The 24,089-nt window shown below is 37.5% G+C and overlaps 1 protein-coding gene across 3 annotated transcripts in view; it reads left to right on the top strand.

Moving 5' to 3' along the window:
- The window catches only part of Homer1 (homer scaffold protein 1), a 133,714-nt gene that overhangs the window by 91,335 nt on the left and 18,290 nt on the right, over positions 1 to 24,089 (top strand). For all 3 annotated transcript variants that reach the window (XM_087201159.1, XM_021248538.2, XM_004870212.4), the window contains 2 exons: positions 19,799 to 19,955; positions 23,511 to 23,621. In XM_087201159.1, coding sequence (XP_087057285.1) covers positions 19,799 to 19,955; positions 23,511 to 23,621 — 268 coding nt within the window. The remainder of the gene's footprint in view (positions 1 to 19,798; positions 19,956 to 23,510; positions 23,622 to 24,089) is intronic.

Below are 24,089 nucleotides of genomic sequence, written 5' to 3' on the forward strand. Positions count from 1 at the left end.
TTATATATTCGTTAATCAATGAAGTTGGTGGTGTTAATTCTGCCTTCACTAACAGACAGTAGAAACAAATAATACTTTGTTCTTGCTGTTACTCAAATATTTTAAGTTATATTCTTTAATTCTAGTCTCCTCAAAAATAAATTTAAAATGCAGATTTCTCTGATTCTCAGTACCAAAGAGTGGCCAATTAAGTTATTGATTACTGCTAGTTTCTAAGAGATGCAAAGTTTTCACGACCAAATACTGGAAAAAAAGATTTTACCATAAAAATGTCCATTTATTTCCACCCAGTTGTAGCTTTGACAAAATATGTTAATATTATCTTTTCAATTTTACCAATGCCTAGAGTGATTTCTTTTGTTTATAATGTTTGTTCCCAACAGTACAAAATGTTATGCCAAACAATTTTTAGGATAAATTTTCCTTAAGTGACCTGCCTTGCAAGGAAGCGTTTTGTTTTTTTTTTTTGCTTCCTTTCAGAATTAAATTGAATTATAGATAGATAGAATTACTCATTTTGTCTTGAATAGTTTATAATGCTGTTATCTTGTAAATAAGACAACAGGGTTAAAATTAATAGATTCATAAGAGTGGAAAGAAACATAACTTTTCACTTACTATGTAAAGCTGTTTTCCTTAAGACATCTCCTTAGTAGGATAGTCTTAACATGCTGTGAATAAATTTCCAATAGAAGCTTTCAGTTAATGGTCAGTTTTTTAAAAAGGAAAAATCGGCATAAATATTGACTCATACGAATATTATAGATACAAAATTCACTGTATCACCTTTGTCAAATTTTCTTCTATAAACTAGCAGTAAGGCCACTGAATAGGTTTTTATTCCCTCTTAGATCTTGCCCTCAACCCTTTAAAGTCACTTTAGGGAACCTATGATGTGTATTAAAATATTTAAAATACATGCAGTACAAGGCAGTTTGAGCTTTTCTTTAAGCAAGAGGTTAGCATCCACACCTCAACCCTTAAGGAAAATAGCCTGGTGTAAGTTTTCAAAGGGAATCTCTTGAGGCTTTAGAGCACAGTGGTAGGAGTGAGTATTCAGTGTAAGGTGGAAATGAAATTGGGATCTCCTATGATCTTCACCCTGTGTTTCCTTTCCTTGTCCACACACATGCTAGGATGCACAGCAGCAGCCCTAGAAGGCGCTGTGCCAGGCTATCATGGCACCCACATGCAAATGCTGCTCTTGCTGCTAAGCATAGTTATGGAAGCTCAGTGCCACTTAGAAATCTACCCATTTTAGTGAATAAAAATGGAGTCCTTTTTATGCCTTCTAAACTATGCTGAAGTGCAGAATGTTTTATGAGCTACTACATATATTGTAGTTCAAACTTAGGTTTCACTACTTCTTTCCTCTCACAGTCAGAAGTCAATGTTACTTTTGAAAATCCTTTCTGTTTACTAATTTTCTCACTGTTCATTAACATGCTAAGTTTATTGAGGTCTATTTCTTTTCTTTAAGTACATGTTTGCAGTACATAATGAATACATTCATTATGGGGAGTTGGTACATGTCTGTAACACATCATAACCCTTCAATGCATAGTGATCCATTTTTGGAATGCCTGTAACAATGGGACATAATTAAGTCTGTTCTCTTCAAATTCTTGTCCTTGAATTTTTCTAAATAACATATGACTTATTGCACTTAATATTATAGATTCAAGATGCATCCATTTTCCTACAAATGACTCAAGTTCTTCATTGTATATAAATACCACCTTTTCCTTATCCATCTGTTGATGGACATATAGACTGCTTCCAAGATTTAACTATTATGAGTTGTGCTGCTGTAAACATGGGTATGCTTGCATCCCTTTAATATGGTGTCTTTAACTCTTTGTGGAAGATACCTACAAGAGGAATAGAAGGTCAAATGGAATTTCTACTTTAAGTTTCTTGAGGAATCTTCATACTGATTTCCATAGAGGTTGTACTAGTTTACATTCCCACCAACAATGCACTTGTATAAGTAAGGCATTTGTAGTATCTAAGGAAAATGGCATAAATGATTGAGTGTCTGATGTGGGTGTGATTTAAATGACATATGTTTCCATTATTTCCATCAATAATCACTCTTCCTTTAAAATAGTTAATGTTAAATCATTTTAACTTTTTCTTGGCCTAGTGAAATTCTTTATTGCTTGTACATATAAGAAAAGGTACTAATATTTAATCAGCTGTTACATGTTTTATATTTACTCCTTAAAATCACCTTGTAAAGATAGTTGTTACTTGATCCTAATTTTATACCTGAGGAAACTGAGACCTGGTGAGGTTAGGTAATTTGCTTGAGGCCCCATAACTAGGAAGTAACAAACTTCTGAGCCTGTGGTCTTAGCCAGTTTCAATAACTAGTTCTTGCTTAATGTACATTTAAAAAAATTGTTCATAGCTCAGAAATATGTGTAGGCTGATAAAGGCATACATTATACATTTTGAAGTAATCTCTTGAAATAATTAGATTAATTTTATAACTTCCTCAGAAAAGTCTGTGATGTTTCACTTTCTTTACAATAGCTAAATAAATTTTGTGTTTTATCTGCTCTAAAATGCCTTTAATTGTAAGCACATCATTAAGTTGCTTTCCACCAAGAAGAAAACATGTCAAACTGTGATTTTTACAGCTCCTTTAGACTTTAGACATAGATATTAATATATGCTACTTTTGTACACATGTAAATGGTTTAAAGGGTTCTTATAAAACTTATTCGGGGTATCACATCTCTGATTCACTTTTTGACTAATTTATGTCCATATTTTTCAACCTTATTTGATCTTTTTGTGCCATCAATAACTTCAATGCTATAATATTTCTTTAAAAATTACTCTTATCTCTGGGATTTTCTTCCAAATTAGTTCTAAATACCATATGCCCCACAATATGTATGACTAAGTGACTTCCTGTTCACTGTAGGAATTGCCTTTAAAGCTGGATCAGCAAACATATATCTTAAACTCTTTACCCATGGCTGTGAACTTTACAACTGTATTGTATTTTAATCCAGACTCACCGGTTATGTATGAAGATGATGACTGTTAGGTAAAGAAGGAATTCAAGATGGAAAGTAAAAATTATCAAGGCATATTTAAAAAAAAAAAAAATCAAGGGTCAGAGGAAGCAGCACTTAGAAGCAGATGCAAACCAGTATAATGTGAACATCTGATAAGGGGATTTGAAGTACCCTGGTTAGTAAATTAGTGCATTTGCAAAATTACTGAAGGTTTGAGAGACATCTTGTTAAGCATTTAAGTAAGTCAAGACTTTCAGTTAAATCTAGTAGAAAATTCCCTTTGCATAGTAGTCTATTTGCCCCGCAGAACCTGAAATCCCTACTCATTCAGGTCCTTTTGACAGTATGTATTATTTATAAGCAAAGTTAGTTATTCTTAGTTACAAGAGGAATTTATTTCTTTGAAAAGGATAATTTAAGCTAGGTGTGGTGGCACATGCCCATAATCCTAGTCCTCTGGAGGCTGAGCCAGGAGTATCTCCAAGAGGACTGCCATGAGTTTAAAGCCAGCATGAACTACATAGTTGTGAGACCCTGTCTTAAACACACAAAAAAATGATAACTTAAATTTTTATTAAGAAACAAAAATCCAGACCCTAAACTGTTGAAAATACCAACAAAATTTTAAGTGGAACTAGCTTGGGGCCAGCTGACTAATGTAGGCCTGAAAGTAGCATCCAAGTAGGTATATGTCAGCATTAGTTGCCTCTGTGTTCACAGGGAATGGGAAGTCAGGAGATAGCCTGACAGCCAGACCCTGAGACAACAGAGTACTGTGCAGTGCTTGTAGGCTTAGGTTTTGAGCTCACTGCTGATGCAGACACTTTTGTTGAGAAAAAAGCCTATTGCATCCTATTTTTAAATCCTCATTTAAAAAATTATCTGAATATTTTTCTCAGTTTTACATAGTTAACATGCTTAGAAAGTACATACAAAGGGTTAGTATTCTAGAGAGGGATTCTGGGTACTGGAGGCATAGGAGAGAGGCAGTTTTCTTAGACTCGGCAAGTGGCCATTCACATAAGAGAGTTTATTCCAGAGGCTAAATAAGTACATTGCTGATACATTAGACTCCTTATTTGGTTATATAGTCTATGGAATTATTTTTTCTTCTTGGTTTTATATAGTTATTTTAGTAACATTGGATATTTTCTCAAAAACTTTGACTTTAGATAAAGGAAAGCTGTAGAATTCCATTTTAGAAGCCTTTTCAGTTATGTTTTTGGAGAATTTTGAGCTCCCTTTAGAGATCTGAAGCCACTAGGGAGCCAGCTGGTCCTTTCTGAAGGGAAACTTTACTGTACAATGACAAGAATAAAGAATTGTTTCACCGTTATTCCAGCATTCATACCTGATAACAGTGATGTTTCAATCTCTCTGATCACTGTACAATTCAGCTTTTTTGTGAATAGTTTACTTAAGGTAAGACTCAAAACTATACCTATATAAAGGAACCAATAGCTCCCAGAGAACCCCAGCATTTTTTTTGGTACTGGGGATTGAACTTGGGACCTTGGGCTTGCGAGGCAGGCAGCAGAACCACTGAGCTAAATCCCTGGCCCCCCAACATTTTTTTAAAATGAGTATTCCTGAAAGGTAATATGCCAACTTAAAATTTGGACATCAGAATTAGGTGTTAATTACTGCTAAATATCAAACCTCTGGGGAGAAATACGATATTTTAGAGTTGAAGATTAAAGAAAGGAACATAGTTGTTTTCAAAATTATTTTCCAAAATATTAACATGTATGTACATGTGTATTTGTAAGAATAAAACACACCTGAGGGAATTGAGATGTAGCTCAGTGGTAGAGTGCTTGCCTCACATGCCCAGACCCTAGGTTCAATTCTCAGCACAAATAAAAAAAATGACTAAAAAATAATCATATCTGAGATCGCTAACATGTAGAATTTCTTTAAGATAACCTTGGAATTTAAGTTGAAATTGTGTAAGGCATTCTGATAGAAGCATTTATACACTTGATGGCAAAAGGAATATATGAAAAACCACAAAGAGAAAACAGGGAAGATTGGAAAAAAAATTTTTCTAAATTGTATTTCATCCTGTGCTCTAGAAAGATGGACTACTCAAGGAGCAGTGTATAAAGGAAGAATGTTCTCAGAAAGATTCAGATTTAAGTAATAAAATTTTGGTTAATGTTACAACATAGCCTTGAGAGCATGTATTTGTTTACCTTGGAATCATATATAAGAAATGTGGAAATTTCTTTCATTCTACTAGTTTTGGGTTTGGATTGTTCTTTTTCTAGGAACTTGAGATACTGCAATAATAGTATAACTGGACTGTGAGTACGTAACTTGGTCTGTGACTGTTCCACAAGATGAGCAAACCTTTCTAAGAAATTTTAACTTGATAAATGAGCAATGTCTTGCAATGCAAGTAGTATGTCACACCAAACATCACATGATCACAACTGGTTCTTCTCTCCCCCTCTCTTCTTTTTCTCACTCATGCTGCCTTGATATACAAGTGCTTTGGATTATGAGATGAATGAATTACATAGTCTCACAAACCAAGGTTTTACTATAGTTTATTTGAGATCATGCAGTTCTTTTAATTTGTGCATTCAAAACTATAAACTTCCTTCTTTTTAATTTCTTCCCTGATTTCTCTGTGATCCATTGATTATTCAGTAATGTGTTACTTAATTTCCATGTGTTTGCATAGTTTCTGTAGTCTCTTTTGCTGTTGATTTCTAGTTTCATTCCACTATGATCCAATAGTATGCAGGGAATTGTTTCACTTCTTATGTATTTATTTAAGCTTGCTTTATAGCCTAAGATATGGTCTGTTTCAGAAAATTTTTTGTGTGCTGGTGAGAAAAATCTGTATTCTGTTGTTGGGCAAAACACTGTAGATATCTATTAAGTCCATTTGTTCAGTGCTGTAGTTTAACTCTGATATTTTTTAAATTTTTTGTCTAGTTGACCTATTTGTAGTTCATTTTTTAATTATTTTTATTTTTATTTTTTGGTACTGGAGATCGAACCCAGGACCTTGAGCTTTTGAGGTGGGTGCTGGAACCACTGAGCTAAATCCCCAGCCCTTAGTTGACCTATTTGTGAGAGTGGGATATTGAAATCTCCCACTACAATTATGTTAGCATCTATTTGCTTTTTTTTTTTTTTTTTTTTTTTTTTGGTACCAGGGATCAAACTCAAGACCTTGAGCTTTCAAGGCAGGCAGCAGAACCACTGAGCTAAATCCCCGGCCCTATTTGCCTTTTTATATCCAGTAGTTTTTGTTTTATGAAGTAGGGTGCACCAACATTCAAAATATATATATTTAAAATTGTAATCTCTGCCTGTTGAATTGTTCCCTTTACCATTATATTGTGACATCTCTGTCTCTTCTGATCAGTCTGTCTTGAAGTCTACCATGTTACAAGTAAGATAGCTTTTGGGCCCTGGTTGCATAGAGTATCACATTCTATCCTTTCACTTTCAGTCATCTTCTCACTTTCAGTAACTTCCAGTCACTTTCATCTTTTGGATGAGATGTGTCTCCTTTAGGCAATATATGGTTGCAGTTTGCATTTTGATCCAATCTACTAGACTCCGTCTTTTGACTGGGGAGCCAAGGCCCTTGACATTGAGAGTTATAATTGTAACATGATTACCTAATCCTGTCATTACATTATTTTTCTGATGGTGATCCCTTTGTATTATAACAAAAGGGTGATTCCCTCCATGTCTTCTAGGCCTCCCTAACGGTTTCTTATGTATTTCTTATGTCTTTTCGTATGCAGTGCTGTTTTAGTGGTCATGTATTTCTATAGGATTTCTTGTCATGCAAAGTCTTCACTTCCTGTCAATTTTCAAGGTTAATTTTATAGGATATAAAAGTCTAGATTGACAATTGTTTTATTTTAGGGCTTGAAAAACTTGACTCCAAACTCTAGCCTTCAAGGTTTGTCCTGAAAAATCTGCTGTTATTCTCATAGGCTTGCCTTTATAGATTACTTGCTGATTTTCTCTAACAGCTTTTAGTATCCTCTTCTTTAGTTCAATTTTTTATTATGATGTGTCATAGCAAGGTTCTTTTCTGGTAATGGCTATTTGATCTTCTATATGCCTCTTGTACTTGAGTATTGAATTGTTTCCCTAGATTTAGAAAGTTTTTTGCTGTGATTTCAGAAATTTTGTAGTCATCTTCTAATTTTTTCTTTATTCCTATAATTCTAAAGGGCTTTTTTTGAGGGGGAGAATCATCCAACAGCTGTTGGATCCATTTTGTATGGTATCTTGTTGAGTTTATGATCTATATATCCACTTTGTCTTCAATTTTTGACACTCTGTCCTCACATTGGTCAGTTCTGCTACCCACACTTCCTATTGAATTTTTCGTATCTTGTATATCTGCTTTCTTTCTTTTCATAATTTGTTTCTTTACCAAAGTGGTCATTCAGATCTTGTATTGTCTTAACTCATTTAGTTTACTGTTTGTTTCTTCTTTAAGCTCATCAAATATTTTATTAGTAAACTCCTTTGACTGTTTAATTATATCATCCGTAAGCTTCCTAAACATCTTAGGAATTTGCTTATATATTTCTTCTTGATCTCTTCAAATGTTTTGGCCATTTACTTTCTTAGTTCCTTGCCTCTACTTGTGTCCATGAGATTGGCTTTTAGGGAATGAAGGGTTTTGGGAGACATTTTGATGCTTGGCTTTCTCATATTTCTGTTGTTTTTGTGTTGCAGATTCAAAAACAATTAGGGAGGTAAAACTCTGTCACTACTGTAGAGATTTTTTAGTTAGGTTCTGTTTCCCTGTGATGTATGTGTCCTTGAGTTTGGTTATATTCTGATATTTATACCCCTCTTCAATTTTCTCAGAAGATTTGAGGATCTTAGCGTCCAACCATCTTTTGAGGGCTTGATCCTCAACACTACATAGGAGAAAATGAACTGCAGTAATGTTGAGAACACAATGATAAATCAGAGGGGCGTGCAGTAAAACCCAATTAAAAGCAACAACTATTGCCACCATTAACAATAGAATGAGCAATAATAACAATTAAAGACAAACTGGTTATTGTCATACCATAAAAACTAGTAAAAGCTACAACTGTGCCACCCTTAACAGTTGAAAAAAAATTCTGCATTTATACTGTAAACACAGACAAACCAAGTATTGACATACCTACTAAATACCTACTAAAAACACCTACTAAAATCAACAACTGTACCATCTATTTAACAAAAAAGAATTCAGCAATAAGCATGGTCAACTAAATAGCTAAAAATTAATAAAGCTTAATAGTAGCAATAAAAATGGAGAGGATAAAAAATGAAAGAAGTTAAATTTGAAAGAAGAGGAAAGAAATTAAATGAAGAGAAAAATCCAATTACAGAATAAAAGATAGTAAACAAAGGTAAAAGTAACATAGAAAAAAACTTTTTATAAACTTAAAGAGCAAAAGAGGACGGGAGCATTCTGCTACACAAAGAGAAAACAAGTCCAAAAAATCCCTCCATGTGTTTGGGTGAGTGGTTTCCTTCAACAGCCCGTAGTGTTGGAATCCACCAGATATGGGAGAGAGACAGTGAGTCACTGTTAGGGCCTATTTTGTTTCCATGCCCACTTTTTGGTGTGTGAATGTTGCATTCTGTCCCACTATTCCCACTTGGCAAGGTCATTCATTGGTGTGCTTTCTGCCTTAGGGCTGTATTCATTCCATGGGCTCCTAGTATTCATGCTCTTCTGTGTGCCCCAGGTCTCTACCATCTGTGCCTAGCTTTATGGCCTGTGGACTTGTAAGGTGGCCTCCTTGCTCCAGAGGCCTCTCTGTCCATACACATTAGGATGTGGTGACTATCCAAGCCAAGGTGTATCCTTCATCCTATTTGCAGAAAACAGGCAACCTAGTTTCATGCTAGAAGTAGGCTACAGGAAAAAAAAAAAAAAAAAAAGTAGGCCACAGGATGGGGGTGGGCGTGGCAGCATCTGCTGAACTTAATACCAGCACATTCAGACCAAGCCTTCTCAGAAAACCACACGACCAGCCTGGCTTTTCACCGCAGAGGGCAGGACCAGTGTTCTTCCCAGCCTGAGCTTGTGCTGCTTAAACTTCTCAGGGAGTCTGTGACTAGCTTGCCCTTACTCCACACCTGCCTCTGTGGCCATCTCCTACCCAGTCACTGTGATAGGGTGATCCCAGAAACCTTGAAGTGTAGTTGTTCTGTTACTTATGATTCCCAGAAATAGCTCAGTGTTAGACAATAAAGCCCTTCCTGAAATGACTCCTGATGATATCATTCCCAAATATGGTGGTCACTACCATGGATTTCTTCTCCAACTCTAGCCTGCCACACAGAAGTCACTTTCAGAGTAAAACCCCACACTGTATTTGCAGTTTACAGAGTAACCTTTTCTGGGGACTAGTGTTGCCAGTCTTTTGTTTCTCCCAGGGCTGCCAACCCTCTCTGGGCTCACCTTGCTTTTTTCAGACAGGACCTCCTCCCTGGAGTTGGGGGTAGTGTTCCAGACTGCTTTGTTCATCTGTATTGTCTTCAGTTTCTCCAGTTTTTCTGTGTTTTCTGGTTTTCCTGTCAGCTCTTTTCTTGATTCCTGGAATTCTTCTTCTCACTAAATTGTTTTCCATGTGTCTCATTTCTAGGTCCTGGAGAGGCTGTGATTTGCTGGTAGACTTTATAATGCCATCTTATTCTATCAACCTATGAATGTTGAGGGAAAAGAATTGAGCCTGTAACAGAATTGAAGAGCTAATCTGAAATGTAGAAACTTCTAGGATAACACTGACATGATGAAGTGTTCTTCATCTTTACTATCTGGCATGGCAGCCACTGGTCATGTGTGCCTTTTAAGTACATGAAATATGCTTGATGAAACAGAGAAGGTGAATTTTTAACTTTTAATTTTCAGCAACTTAAATATAAATGGCCACGTGTGTCAAGTGGGTAACATTTGGATAATGTAGACCTTGACCTGTCTCTTTACTCAGGGTGACTGAGAGATGAGTCCAAGGTCAAACAGATAATTATTGAAATAATTTTGCGAGGCAGGCAGTGGAACCACTGAGCTAAATCCCTGGCTATTGAAATAATTTTGATGTAGATAGAGTTCTCAGAGTTTTAATGGATTTTGCTATCAGTAGATTATAAAGTAAAACCTAGAAAAATAAAATATTAAAACACTCTCATTTTTGTTCTGCTATAAAGACATGGTGATCCATCTTACTTTATAATTGTGTGATAACAAATGGGTTTTAGAAATAAGTCATCAAAATCATTTTTTTTTTTTTTGGTACCGGGGATCGAACTCGGGTCTTTGCACTTGCGTAGCAGGCGGCGAAACCACTGAGCTAAATCCCTGGCCCAAAATCATTTTTCTTTTAACTATTAAAGAGGTTTGATGTTTGCATATACCAGGGGCTTAAAGTAGTTCACTAAGATTATAGTTTCAGATTGAAGGGTCCATTTAAATAAATTTATTTCTGTAGGGGGAAAACTGATAGGTAGCTTTTTAAAAGTTCTGTAAGGGCTGGGGATTTAGCTCAGTGGTTCCGCTGCCTGACCTGCAAGCGCAAGGACCTGAGTTCGATCTCCGGTACCAAAAAAAAAACAAAACAAAAGTTCTGTAATTCAGTTAGAGCAGGTGAATAGGTACATGCTCAGAAAATCTAAGTCTTCCATAGATGAAAAGTTTTCTTTTTCAAGATGGAAATGCATTGTTAAATTAATAGTTTAGCTTATTGTTTTGTTCTTTCCTTTCATTTTTTTTTTTTAAGAGTAGGAAAAATTTATTGGGAGAAAGAAACCTTCTGCCTAAGAGTGACAGAGGGGAACCAGAAAGTGGATTGGCCACCCACCCCACATTTCAAAGATGTTTTATACAGCAAAACCATGTGGTGAGGCAGTTACAAAGTGGGACAAAACTATAAGACCCAATGGAAATTTACAAGGTGGGCATGAGGTGGGACAAAACCATGACCAACCAATAAGATTACAAGTACAGTCACCCAGGTAATATTGATTAAATGGGGGTCAAATGGGGGAGCAAGTCACATAGCATGTGTACAGGGATTTTCAGTAAGGGTGGGGATCAGGGATATTTCCTGGAGAGGCTGGGGTAAGACCTTGACCCCCCATCCAGGTGATTGATACCTGTTTAGTACATACTGCTGTTCATCCTATATGAGTGTGCTAATTTCTCTCCTTTTACAATGCTGGCCTTCAGTGAATGTGTCTTCACTCTCCTACATCTTGGCTCCATGTGGGGTGGCCCTGTCTAACTGCCTACAAGATATTTAATTAACTTACCTATCTGCAGTATTCCCCCCTCCGAAGAAGTACCCCTAACTGCTGTGAGGGGGCAAAGGGCGAAGACCAATCTGGCTACTTCCAGCTGAGGAGGGTCGTAGTTGTGATCAACAATTAGAGTTACTCTACAGAGGGTCTATCTAAAGGCCCTCAATAGGTGCCAGGCATCTTGGTAGCCGTATAGCTTTGAGTCTGGAGGAGACAAAGAAAGTTAAGAATACGTGGGCTACGTAAGAAACAGTTAAGCATACATGGGCTAAATAATAAGGTCAGCAGGGCTGCTATGAATATAGCCAACAAAGGTTTCCACTGGGAGGAGCTAGTAATAGGCTTCCACAAAGAGGATAAGGAGAAGGTCCGGGGGACTTCAGAATCCAACTTAGAAGCCATATTGTAGAGTTTAGCAGTTATGAGCTGTTTACAAGATTTATCTGGTGGATCCCAGTAAAAGAAGTCTAGCGCATTTGTCATTGGTTCCATTTGTATGACTGCTTGGAGTTTGACAGCCTCTAGGCAAGAATAAACATAACTTTTAAGAAATTAGAGTATGTATAATCTAAGCATGAGCACACTAGAATGGAAGGGCAGGTTGGGGAGAAAGTCACACTTAGAAATTGAAATAGTGATTGTAACCTGCTGGCTCTTACAGATTCTACCATAGTTTTTTCCTAATGATCCATAACTATGGTCAGCTACTGATGTAGCTAGAAACTGCTAGAAAGGGTCAGTGACTGGAGCCCCTTTTTATATCTAGCTTTATTACTGTGGCATTATTTTATACCTTTTGGTTATTCTTTTCTGCTGGGTGTGTAAGACCAAAGTGAGACCTGTGTCAATCAATATGAACCTCTTGCTATCTATCCAGGTCAGTTAAGTCTCCTCAGGCATTACTTTGAAACCATGCATAGAGCCTCTCAGCTCCTCAGTCAGTGTCAGCCATCAGGATGGGTCACACAGCCTTGCTTGACCATATTGCTTTCAGTGAAAGTGTGGGAGATTTTCCCCTCTTTGTGGCCCTCCTTTGGCACATGATACATTTGGCCTCTGGTGTCCAGCAGTCTCCCTGCTCAGGAGGTTGAGTGACTTACCAAAGATGTAGGATCCTATAGGAAAGGTTCCTTTGTGTCCTGGATCTTTGTTGACCTTGAAGGGCCAGGGCCAAAATATTGGCTATCCTCATAGCCCAGTTACCTTTCTAGTTTTGGTCTCCAAACTTTAGTTGTTAAACACCCAGAAGAGAAGATCAGTGACGTAAGTATTTCAGTAGGAGCAGTGAGCTTAACTACTATAATAGTTAAGACACCAAGAACTTTTGAAGTGTAAAGCACAGTTAGAGGGCTGGTTTTTTTGTTTGGTTTTTTTTTTTGGTACCAGGGATCAAACTCAGGTCCTTGCGCTTGCAAGGCAGGCAGCGGAACCACTGGTTCCCTGGCATGGCTGTTATTTTTTACCAACCATGATTGTTTTAGTAGTTGAATCCCTGTAGAATGTTAACAGACAAAAGTTGTATATTATAGAGAAACTTAAGATCAAGAGCCACACATAGTATTTTAGCATGACAATCATGATGACATTGTAACACTTACATGTCTGTCTTAGTACAGAATAGTCTTTCAATCAAACACCTTCATCTGATCACAGTACATTAAATGACATAAAGAAAACTGTGGGCCAGGGATTTAGCTCAGTGGTTCCAGAGCCTGCTGCACAAGCACAAGGTCCTGAGTTCGATCCCCAGTACCAAAAAAAGAAAACTCTTATTTGTTATCTTTTAGTAGGATGCCATCTAAAGAGAACATACATATTGGCCTATAAATGTATCTTAGGAGTTCATAATGTCTAGCCTCTAATTTTAGTGTGACATTGTTTCAACTGTTTGGTGACTGAGCATCCCTAAGTGTGGTGACACATACAACATACATCACATAAGTTTTTTGTTTTGTTTTGTTTTGTTTTTTGGTACCAGGGATCGAACTCAGGACCTTGTGCTTGTGAGGCAGGCAGCAGAACCACTGAGCTAAATCCCTGGCCCCATCACATAAGTTTTTAAGATAATTATTATTTGACTGGTTTTCTCATGCTGGCTTGACATTTACCTCTTATCACAAGTAGCTGGAGTGTAAAAGAAAGGCAGATATCTGATTCAAAAAAGATCATTACCATAAACAATATCTTAGAAGACCTGTACACCCAGAAGGCATGAATGATATTTAGTACCCCTTGAAATAACAGTGAACATCAGTTACATGAAACCCCTTGTCATTTAATTTTGTTTTGTACCCAGAACATTTTAAATAAAACCTTATTGTTTTTTCACAGAAAACTTAGCCCATAACCAGTGCATACCTATCACAATGATATGTTTAGCAATGTATTTTCCACAAGGCTATGGAAATTATTGGGGTCCCGTTTGTGAACAAAGGCTGGAATAAATTTTTTTCCGGGCAGCTGCTTCTTTATTTACCAAGGGGAATCCTGTCCCGTAGTTTTCCTAAGCCCAAGAGTCTTTATCTTAACAAATTTTTAGATGATCTGAGAGCCAGATCATAACAATTAATACATTGTTTTGATCAATGAAAGATTCCCAAGTTATACATAAACAACAATAGGTACTGTATTTGTAAAACCAGTTGACATTATTTGGATCATCTGGCAACCTGGGGGAACCATGTCTTTAATTACATTTATCTATAAGCCAACTTGTGTTACAGGCAAACATCTTAAAAAATCCAAAATGCCAAAAGAAAAAAAGCTCAAACATAACATCTGTATGTGTTGTAACAAATTGAACAGACAGACACACACATAAGACAACTTGTTTGTAAACCAGAGTGTACTCAGTTGTATTTGGCCAAGTAGAATTATAATAACTTTTATAATTTTTAGGTTTATAACTATGACTAGTCAGAACTTTGTAGATCAATTAACAGAGATCTCTTGTAATAAGAATCAAAAGGAATAAAAATCTTCTACTCCTGTGAAAACAAAGACCATTTTAAGACGGGCTGTTGGTTTATCTGACTGGAATACCCAGCTATACAGGCTTCTCATTGTTGCTTTGATAACCATAGTTGTTCGATAGCCACATGTCATTATTCCCTCTAAAAGGACAGATTATTAAAGGTAATTTTAACTGTCTCCAGTGAGGGTCTGCTTAGGCCGCATTTCCATGTAAAAGAGACTAGGTGACACTCTTTGGAGGTAAGTATGAATTTCAAACAATGTGGGAAGAAGGCCTGCCAAGGCTCCAGCCTGCTGTGCTGCAGATGTCTACCTATGACAGTTTTTCCCATTTTGAAAAGAAACAAAGGGAAAGAAGGTATCCCTGTCTATCTCTCTTGTTCTGTGCCCAATCTAATGTGCCCCTTAGACTTTATCTCATCCAGTGCCAGTGGCAGCTGACTAGAGGTGCAAGGAAGTGGCCAGAGCCAAGTTAGCTGTTCTTACCATTCTCTAATTTTGCCTGAGGGCTGAAAGACAGATAAATCTGGACTAAAACTTTTACATTTATTTCTTGAGAGTTTCAAAATTAAACCCAGAGCAGTTTTCTGTATGGCCCAGAGATAAATGAAGGTCAGCTTTACTCTGGAAGGATTCCAGGGAGGGGAAACTCACCATTCTGGAAGCTTTGTCTTGAAATCCAGCAGCCACAGAAGAGGGAAGTGCCTTGGATCAAACTGCATTATTTCTCAGGGGCAGGACAGTGGAGAAGGGATAGAAGAGTGCCTTTAAGTATGGCACAAGAACTAAATAATAACCATCTCAGGTGTAGAAGGACAGTTAAGATCAGGAGCTTTTCCAGAGTGGATCTGCAATCCTTAGCAAAACATGCCTCTAGAGATAAAAGCTGTGATTGACTCCAACTGAATTGCCAAGCAGAAAAAACAAACCAATAATCAAAGAACCCGAATGGCTACTTTTTGCCTCTATAAAGAGAATAAAAGTGTTTTAACTATATTATTTAGGGCTTACCCTTTTAATGAATTACTCTGAATCTATAATATCTAGTTTATGATTGAAGTACCCTACAGGCTGCTGAGCAGCACCCTGATGTTGTAGAAACATTCCCAAAGCCATGTCTCACCTTTTATTAACATACAAACTGAAACGGTGTCCTGTGGCAGGCACTTAGAAGTGCTTCTTTGAGCTTCTGGAATGTGGTCTGGGAACCAGGTTCCCAGGTTAAAATATAGGTATCTGTCTTTTGGGTTTCTCTATAAGCTGATAGAAGGGCCATGCAATCTCATTATATCCTGCTATCTAAAGGCGACAAAAGCCTATAATCTCTAGGAATCTCCTTAGCAGTTTTAGAGTCTTTGGCTGTGGAAAGGAAAGAATTGGTTTAATTCTTTCTTCCCCTAGTCTTTGAGTTCCCTTAGATGTAATAAGGCCTAAATATTTTACCTCAAGGCTGCAAAGCTGTGCCTTATATCTCAAAACATTATTACCCCAGTCTGTTAGAAAATAGTAGAGTACAGGTGTTTTGGCTAGAAAGCTGAGGGGACACATAACACTATACTATCCACATACTGTAAGACTGTCACTTGGGAAAAACTGTAGTATTTTCTTTTATCAAATCAGGATTTGGGGATGTCCTCATCTTTTTTCCTGATAAATTGTTGACAATTTAAATTAACTGAAGGGCTTAATTCTCATGTTTCTTAGACCTTCAAGAATACATGCCTGAAAATGTCTTCTATTTAACCTCCTATCTGATTGGCAGGGCAGTGGGAGCCTTGTATAGGAACTGCTTGTGTTCCAGTAGGAACCAGTTGTTCCCCTGGTTGCCTGTCTTCTGAGCTTCCAAAATTAAGATAATATTTGTCTCTATATGTAGTAGCAGCTTGTAATTTTACTTGTCTCTCATTAGAAATCAATGTTTGATTTAAGAGTAACATTACATCTTTCTAATCTAGTCCATAGGTCTGAGTAAGTCCTCTAAAGACTTCAATGTACAAATCAGGGTCATCTGAAAACTTTTTTTCGGTCTCATTTAATCTGTCACAAATGCAAGTTACTGATTGTTATTTTCCCTAGTGTAAGACAAAACAGTTGTTGCAAATTTGTCTTAATCTAACTTTCTGGATGGAGGAGTGGTCTGACTACAAGGGATTCTCAAATGAACTCCCAACAAGTTGGGAGAAAAGTTTAAGGGGAGTTTTTAACTCACTGGCAGAGAGAAAAGGCCCAAATAAAGCTCAAGCTGGTTAAACATCCAAAAATCCTCATATAGCATTTTATAAGTCCACAGTCAGCATTCCAAAGTCCATAATCTATCGGAAAAGGCATTTTTCCCCTACACACATAAATGATGAAGACCATGCCTAGGAGGGGAGAGAAGGTTCAGGTAGTTTCCCTTTCACCTCACTGAGGAGTCCAGATAGGGACAAGATGTGGAGATTTTCTGCTGATTACCCACATGGGCTCTCAGGAGCTAGTTTGTTCTGAGGGACCTTTGGGTATCCGCCAGAGAATAGCCCTGGCCTTGACCCCTCAGTTGTCACCTTAGTTTCCACTAGTTCCACGCAATCAGAGATCTGTCTCCAAAAGGAACCCAGTTGCCTCTCTGGTCAACATTCTACCCGCCATTGGTGTCAATGGGAGTGGGGCAACTGGAGAAACCTACCCTCTGCTTTGAAAGTGGCAGCTGCCCTAAAAGCACTTACTAGCTGACAGAGTAACCACTGTTTGGCATTCTATAAAGGACAGATAAAAAGCCTGAACTGTCTTTGTCTGAGACAGTTTCGTAAGAGACCGATTGTACAACATTTTTAAGCAACTAAGTCCAAATGCAACACATACAAAACAAGAATAAAACGTAATTTTAACAAAAGACAATGCATAAGAAAAACAAGAAATTTGCAAACATTTAAAACACAACTTAAAATTAAGACACTTCTGAAACAAAGGCCAGAATTTATGAAACAAAAACCAGAATCTATGAAACAAACAGCAAGAGCCTATGACGTGAAAAGTAACAGTCTATGAATCAAAAAGACTGAAGTTAAAACCTATGGAAGAAAACTCTTACCTCCATCCAGTAATCTCGGTGGAAGACCTCCAAAATGATATAGGGGAAATAGATGTAACTCCCAAACTTGCTAGATATCCAAAATGCGAGTTCGTGTTCTCTAAAATTGAAGAATGAATTCTAGGAACATCAGAGGTTAAGAGTAGGAAAAATTTATTGGGAGAAAGAAAGATTCTGCCTGTGAGAGACAGAAGGGGGACCAGAAAGTGGGTTGCCCCTTTCCTTTCATGTTTTGATGAGATTTTCTCACTTCATAAACTTTAGGAACATTTCACCTTTTCATTTTTAAACTAATTTTAGACTTTCAAAAAAGTTACAGAAATTTCACAGAGTTCCATGTGCCCTTCACCTATCTTCCCCTAATGTTCGCATCTTACATGGCCATGGTGTGATTATCAGACTTAGGAAGTTCACATTGATGCCGCCAGACTGGCTAACTTGAGTTTTCATCAGTACCCTTCTTTGTTTCAGGAACCTGCCAAGAATCCCACATTGCATTTGATTGTTATTTCTTCTTGTTTCCTCCTTCTGTCCCTTAGTCTTCTTTTTTTAAAACAATTTTACTCAGTTATTTCATAGTGTCCCTAAGTTTGGGTGTATGTGATTTTTTTTCATTCTTTGGCTGAAATAACGCATTTTTCAAGGATACCACAGGAGCCAGTCATGGTGGTGCACATATCTCAACACTCTGGGAAGCTGAGGCAGGAAGATCACAAGTCCCAGCCCTGCCTGGGCAACTTAGCAAGACCCTGTATCAAAATTTTTAACAATTTTAGAAAGGGTTGGGGATTGAGCTTTAGAAATGGAAATACCGATGGAAACTGCTTTCTTTTATATAATAAATGTATATTAAAATTACTGTAAAATATTAGCCTATCAAATCATTCGAGGGCCAGGGATTTAGCTCAGAGGTTCTACCGCCTGCCTCGCAAGCGCAAGGTCCCAAGTTCAATCCCCGGTACCAAAAAAAAAAAAAAATTAAAATAACTTACCAAACATAACAGTGATTTTTAAAAAGCTATAAGCATCACTAGTTAGCTAATGGGATAAGGTTAGTAGAATTTCACTAATAGAAATAAACTTTTCAATAATGAGAAAGAGAAACTTTTCAAATGAGGCAGTTCTTTTTTCATTGGAAAGTTAAGAAAGGAATTATCATGAGAACAGTCTTCCCAAGTAATAGAATTGTCTTTGTATAGAAAATCATCTTGGTTGAGAAACTTAAATTAGATAACTTATCAAGTAGAATATTAAATGATGAGAGGAAGTCTTCTATATGTGACATTGGAATTATATCAGAAGTTAAGTCACTAGGCTAGTCCAGGTTGAGCCTATCATATAAAATCAAATATTTTGTAATAAATTTGTATGTTTTTTGTTTTGTTTTTGGTACCGGGGATCGAACTTGGGACCTTGAGCTTGCAAGGCAGGCGGAAGAACTACTGAGCTAAATCCCCAGCCCAAATCTGTATGTTTTTGACATTTAAAAATCCTGAACATTGTGCTATAAATCAATGAGAATTTCAGAAGTAATGCTATAGAATTTCAAAAGTGATGCCCCAAGCCTTATTGACACTTAAGCATCCACTTGGTATTCTTTTTATTTTTTGGTTCCGGGGATCGAACTCAGGACTTTGAACTTGAGAGACAGGTGCAGCACCAGTGAGCTAAATCCCCAGCTAACAATGTACCTTTTTTTTTTGGTACTGGGGATCGAACTCAGGACCTTGAGCTTCCAAAGCAAGTGTGGTGCCACTGAGCTAAATCCCCTGCCCCTACAATGTACTTTTTAGAAAGAATACCAGGCCAGGGACTTTAGCTCAGTGGTTCTGCCGCCTGCCTCTCAAGTGCAAAGTCCTGAGTTCAATCCCCAGTACCAGAAAAAAAAAGTACATTGTTAGATGTTGTTTTAGATTTTTTTTTTTTACACAATGTTTATTTCTTAAAAGAGAATGCATAGTGTGGGGTTTGGTGGCATGTACCTATAATTACAACTACTCAGGAGGCTGAGGCAGGAGGAGACCTGAGTTTATGAGTTTGAGAGTATCCTGGGCAATGTAGTCAGATCCTGTCTGGGGCGGGGAGGAGGGAGAAAGGAATTGGTAGATACTACCTGTATTTTTTTTTTTTTTTTTGGTACCAGGGATCGAACTCGGGTCCTTGTGCTTGCGCAGCAGGCGGCAAAGCCGCTGAGCTAAATCCCCAGCTCTACTACCTGTATTTTTATAATGAAATTGGGAACTAGTCCATGTTCAGCCTAGCTAGTACTTTGGTACTTTTTATATTTCTTAACTGGAAATGTTTGAGTGAAGATTTTGTGTTTTTATTGCTTTGGGGTTGTCTGAACACATTCTTAGATAAAGAACTGAGTGCTGCTGTCATTTCAGAAACAATATTCAGTATAACGAATGGAATTTTCTTGTTATTTTAGTTCAGCAATCAGCAAACACTGGGAGGCTGAACTGGCTACCCTCAAAGGAAACAATGCCAAACTCACCGCAGCCCTGTTGGAGTCCACTGCCAACGTGAAACAATGGAAACAGCAGCTCGCTGCATATCAGGAGGAAGCAGAACGCCTGCACAAGCGGGTGAGTTCAGTCTGCTGTCCCTAGGGACTCGGTGATAACAGGTTTCCTCCATCAGAGGAAATTTGCATGTAGATTGAGCACCGACACATCTTCTGGGGATGTTCACTGATTGTTACAGTGTATGTTTGAGTTGTATTACGTTGGTTTGTTTGGTTAAGGAAAATATTTTCCATAGTTTAGTGAAAATGAAGATCATACAGCTTTTGAAATCAAATGAGCTAATTGACCTTTGAATATTGTTTCTTTCAGCTCAGTATTTTCATGTATAAAAAAGGGATAATGTATACCTTGTACAATTCTCCATTGTTTTATTTTTTGTTGTTGTCGTTGTTGTTTTGGGGGGTTTTTTGGTGGTGGTACTGGGGGTTTAACTCAGACCTTGCGCTTGCAAGGCAGGTGTGGTACCATTGAGCTAAATCCCTGGCCCTATTGTTGTATTTTAAAGAGGGAACAATTTGAAAAATATAGATAGAAAACTATCAGACAGAAAAAGAAAATCACAAATCCTAATTCTATTAATAGCAGAAACCCAAACAATTACTAATTTTTTTATTGAAAGTATAGAAATGCACTCACCCTACAGGAAGCAGATGGGAGTTAATTTCCCTTTTCAAAAAGGATGTCAAGTAAGCAAACTCCATAGACAATAGAGAATGAGCTTACCAATAGCATAATGTGAGGGTCATGATAGGACCAGGATGACAAGGAAGTGAGTAGGAATGAGATAGAAACAGGGAGGGAGTTAGAAACCTGAGAACATGTCTATCTAATGTGTAAAAATTAACTTATGAGGGAAGTGGGAAGGGGAGTTGTTTAATGAACATATACTTTTAGATTAGCAAGATGAAAAACATCTGGAGATCTGTCTCACAACAGAATATACTTAAGACACTACTGAACTATATACACTTTTTTTAAAATGATGGAGATGATAAATTTTGTTATGTTTTTATCATAAAAAGTAACTTTTAACAATTAAATTATAGGCAATAAGTATTCACTTAGGAACTATCATGTCTCCTTATTGTGTCATCCCTGCCATTAAAGAAGTTTTGATCAGTCATTTGACTATTAAAGAATTTAAGGAAAGAAAGAAATGACTGCTCACAAATTTATAATTTTTGTGTGTGTGTGCGGGGATCGAACTTGTGGGGACCTTGTGCTTGCGAGGCAGGCGGTGGAATCACTGAGCTAAATCCCCGGCCCACAAATTTATAATTTCCAGTGTTCTTGCTTTCCATAGATCTGAATTTCTATCAGGTGTCATTTCCCTACAGCCCAAATGACTTCTTTAGTGTTTCTTTTTTTTGTAAGTATACTGGCAATAAATTATCTCACCTTTTGTTCAGACAGATCTGTCTCTTTAACTACAGGTTCATTTCCCGATTTTTTTTTTAACAATATAGTCATTTTAACTGTATATTGGACATTGAAATGAAGTTTTGTACCCCGAACATGCCCGATCTCATCCGAAATGAAGTTTTGAAGAGACCATAGTTTTTCTATCTTCCTTTGAAGAATGTAGTTTTTTTTATCAGCGGGCAGTTAAATTACTTGTGAGTTAGCTTGATTTTGTAGAATTGTGGACCTATACATTGTTAGGGTTGATTTATTTCAATTTTTCCTTAATTCTAAGGTAAATCACTTAGTCCTAGGAAACCTTGAGGACACAGCTGTTCTGAGATAGCACCAAAAAGCTGGGGTCAGTGTGGCAGTACAGGGCTGTAAACTCTACTCTGGAGGAAGCACTGCCAGAGCTTGGTTCTTTCAGCCGTCAGAGCTTGGTACTCATGCTCATGGGCCCCTGGGGTCTCACCTGCGCCTGTTAAACTGGGGTTGGCTGAAGGTTGAGGAAAGCCTGTGTGTTTATTTGGGGGCTCCTTCCTTTAACCCCCTAACTTCTGGCTGGTCCATCTATTCTAAGGAATCCCATAATGCTCAGGCTCCTCAGGGAAATGAGACTGTAGTTTTCGCCTTTAAGTTCATCCAAGCTGTTTAGTGGGATGGCAAGTGCCTGCCTGCAGGCGAAAAGATGTGTCAATATGTATTTTATCCAAAGTGACTGCTATCTTTCAGTCTTTTGCCAATTTGGTTACTCATCGGGGCCTTCAAAAGATTGATTTTTGTATTTTGTCCACAGTTTGCGATTGTTATCTATGGAAAAAATAGTCTAATAATCATCATTATCAGAACTGGAACTACCCTTAGAAACTGTATGGTCTAATCAGACGAAGAAAACTGTACATGTATTCAACAATAAGGAGCTAGTTCCCAAGATTTTTTAACTGATCCTGTTTTGTGAACAGGAGAACAGGAGAGCTCTGCCGGCTTGTGCAAGTAGGGTTGGCCATCTGGAGAAAGTGTGTGAGCTGAGAGCTGATGGCTTGGTAGGGTCAGAATGATTTTCTATCATCAGAGAGAGGACAGTCCAGTGAAGTCAAGAAGGTGGATGTGAACACGGCTTGTTCTCAGAACAAGGAGACTAGCCTGCTTTTAGCTCGAAGTATATATTTTGGCCAGAAAATGTGCATGAATAGTTCGGGCCAGTTGGGGAAGCGTAAATCAAAACTACACTTGAATGAGGTGTGGTGGCGTAGCCCTGTAATCCTAGCACTCAGGAGGCTGAGGCAGGAGGATCACCGCAAGTTCGAGGCCACCCTAGGCTACATAGAGTTCAAGGCCAGTCTGAACATAGCAAAACCTTTCTTCAAAAACCAAAAAAGAGGGCTGGGGATTTAGCTTAGTGGTTCCACCACCTGCCTCGCAAGCACAAGGTCCTGAGTTCAATGCCTGGTACCAAAAAAAGAAAGAAAGAATCCCACTGCATGTATTAATGTGGGAAAGGGGATGTGGGGGACAGGGAAGAAAAAAGAAAAGGAATTTAGCTCTTTGGGCTGTCAGTAAATTCTTACTGACTAAAGAAAGCTTATCTTATAAGAAGCACTATGAATGTGAAGTCATTCTAATATTGAATAATGTAAGTTGTATTTTAAGCATATATTTTCTTCTAAATTCCATTTCATTTTAGAAATGTACTTGAAAAACTTTTCACTTCTGCAAGGCCAGTTTTCACAGCCCATATTTAATTTGAAGGCTATATAGATGAAAGACAGATGGCCATATCTGATCTTAAGTATGTGTTCAGAAGAAGTTTTTAAAGCAAACTTTAATTGTAGGAGTTCTCTGCTATCATGAAATCACTTAAGGGGGCCGGGGATTTAGCTCAGTGGTTCCACCACCTGCTCCACAAGCGCAAGGACCTGAGTTCGATCCCTGGTACCAAAAAAAAAAAAAGAAAGAAATCACTTAGGTACTATTCCTAACCTGTCCATGACCAAGTATATAAATATTTTCTTTGTTCTTTCTACCTTGTCTTAAATGTGTATCATTAAAGAATCTATTTATTTTATGCTGATTGTGTTATTAGTTTCTAAAATTAATTTTCATATATTGACCCAGAATTCATTATTCACACATCAGGGGCTTACTATGTCTTCAGCAAGAACCTTTTTTAAATTGTCATTTAATTTCACCTATGGTCTCATTGAATTTTAGGTGACAGAGCTTGAATGTGTAAGCAGCCAAGCAAATGCAGTGCATACCCACAAGACAGAATTAAATCAGACGATACAAGAACTGGAAGAGACACTGAAAGTCAAAGAAGAGGTATTTGCCACTTTCTACCTATCTATATGAGGCTAACATATGTTCCAAATACTAGTTTGTCAAATTCATGGAATAAAAGTTAAGATTGTATGCATTTTTTAAGATGAAATTTTTCTTGAGTGGCATGGAGCTTGTTCCTATCTTCCCCATTCTCTTTTCTGTTACTATGAACTGTGTTGAACTGATCGGGCAGTTAGACTAAGAGAGTACCTGGTCCCTTTTGTATAAGGAGTGTGTTTATAAAGTCAACAGGAAGCCATGAGAGATTAAAACGGCTTCACCGGTTGTAACTGTCTCTGGTTTCCAGTCAACAACTTTCATGTCCTAGGAAAGAATTTGATCTCAAGCTTGAAGCAGCCTTTAAAATGAACAGGTTGTGTTTCTAAGCAGTGCTATATCAAGTTAGATTTGTTGCTGAAGATAATTCTGTTCTAGACAGCACACCTATAAAGATGAACACATCCTGGG

The sequence above is a fragment of the Heterocephalus glaber genome, unplaced genomic scaffold, assembly GCF_053883595.1.
Source record: "Heterocephalus glaber isolate CG9 unplaced genomic scaffold, H.glaber_assembly_v1.0 deba00001757, whole genome shotgun sequence".
Classification (NCBI taxonomy): Eukaryota; Metazoa; Chordata; class Mammalia; order Rodentia; family Bathyergidae; genus Heterocephalus; species Heterocephalus glaber.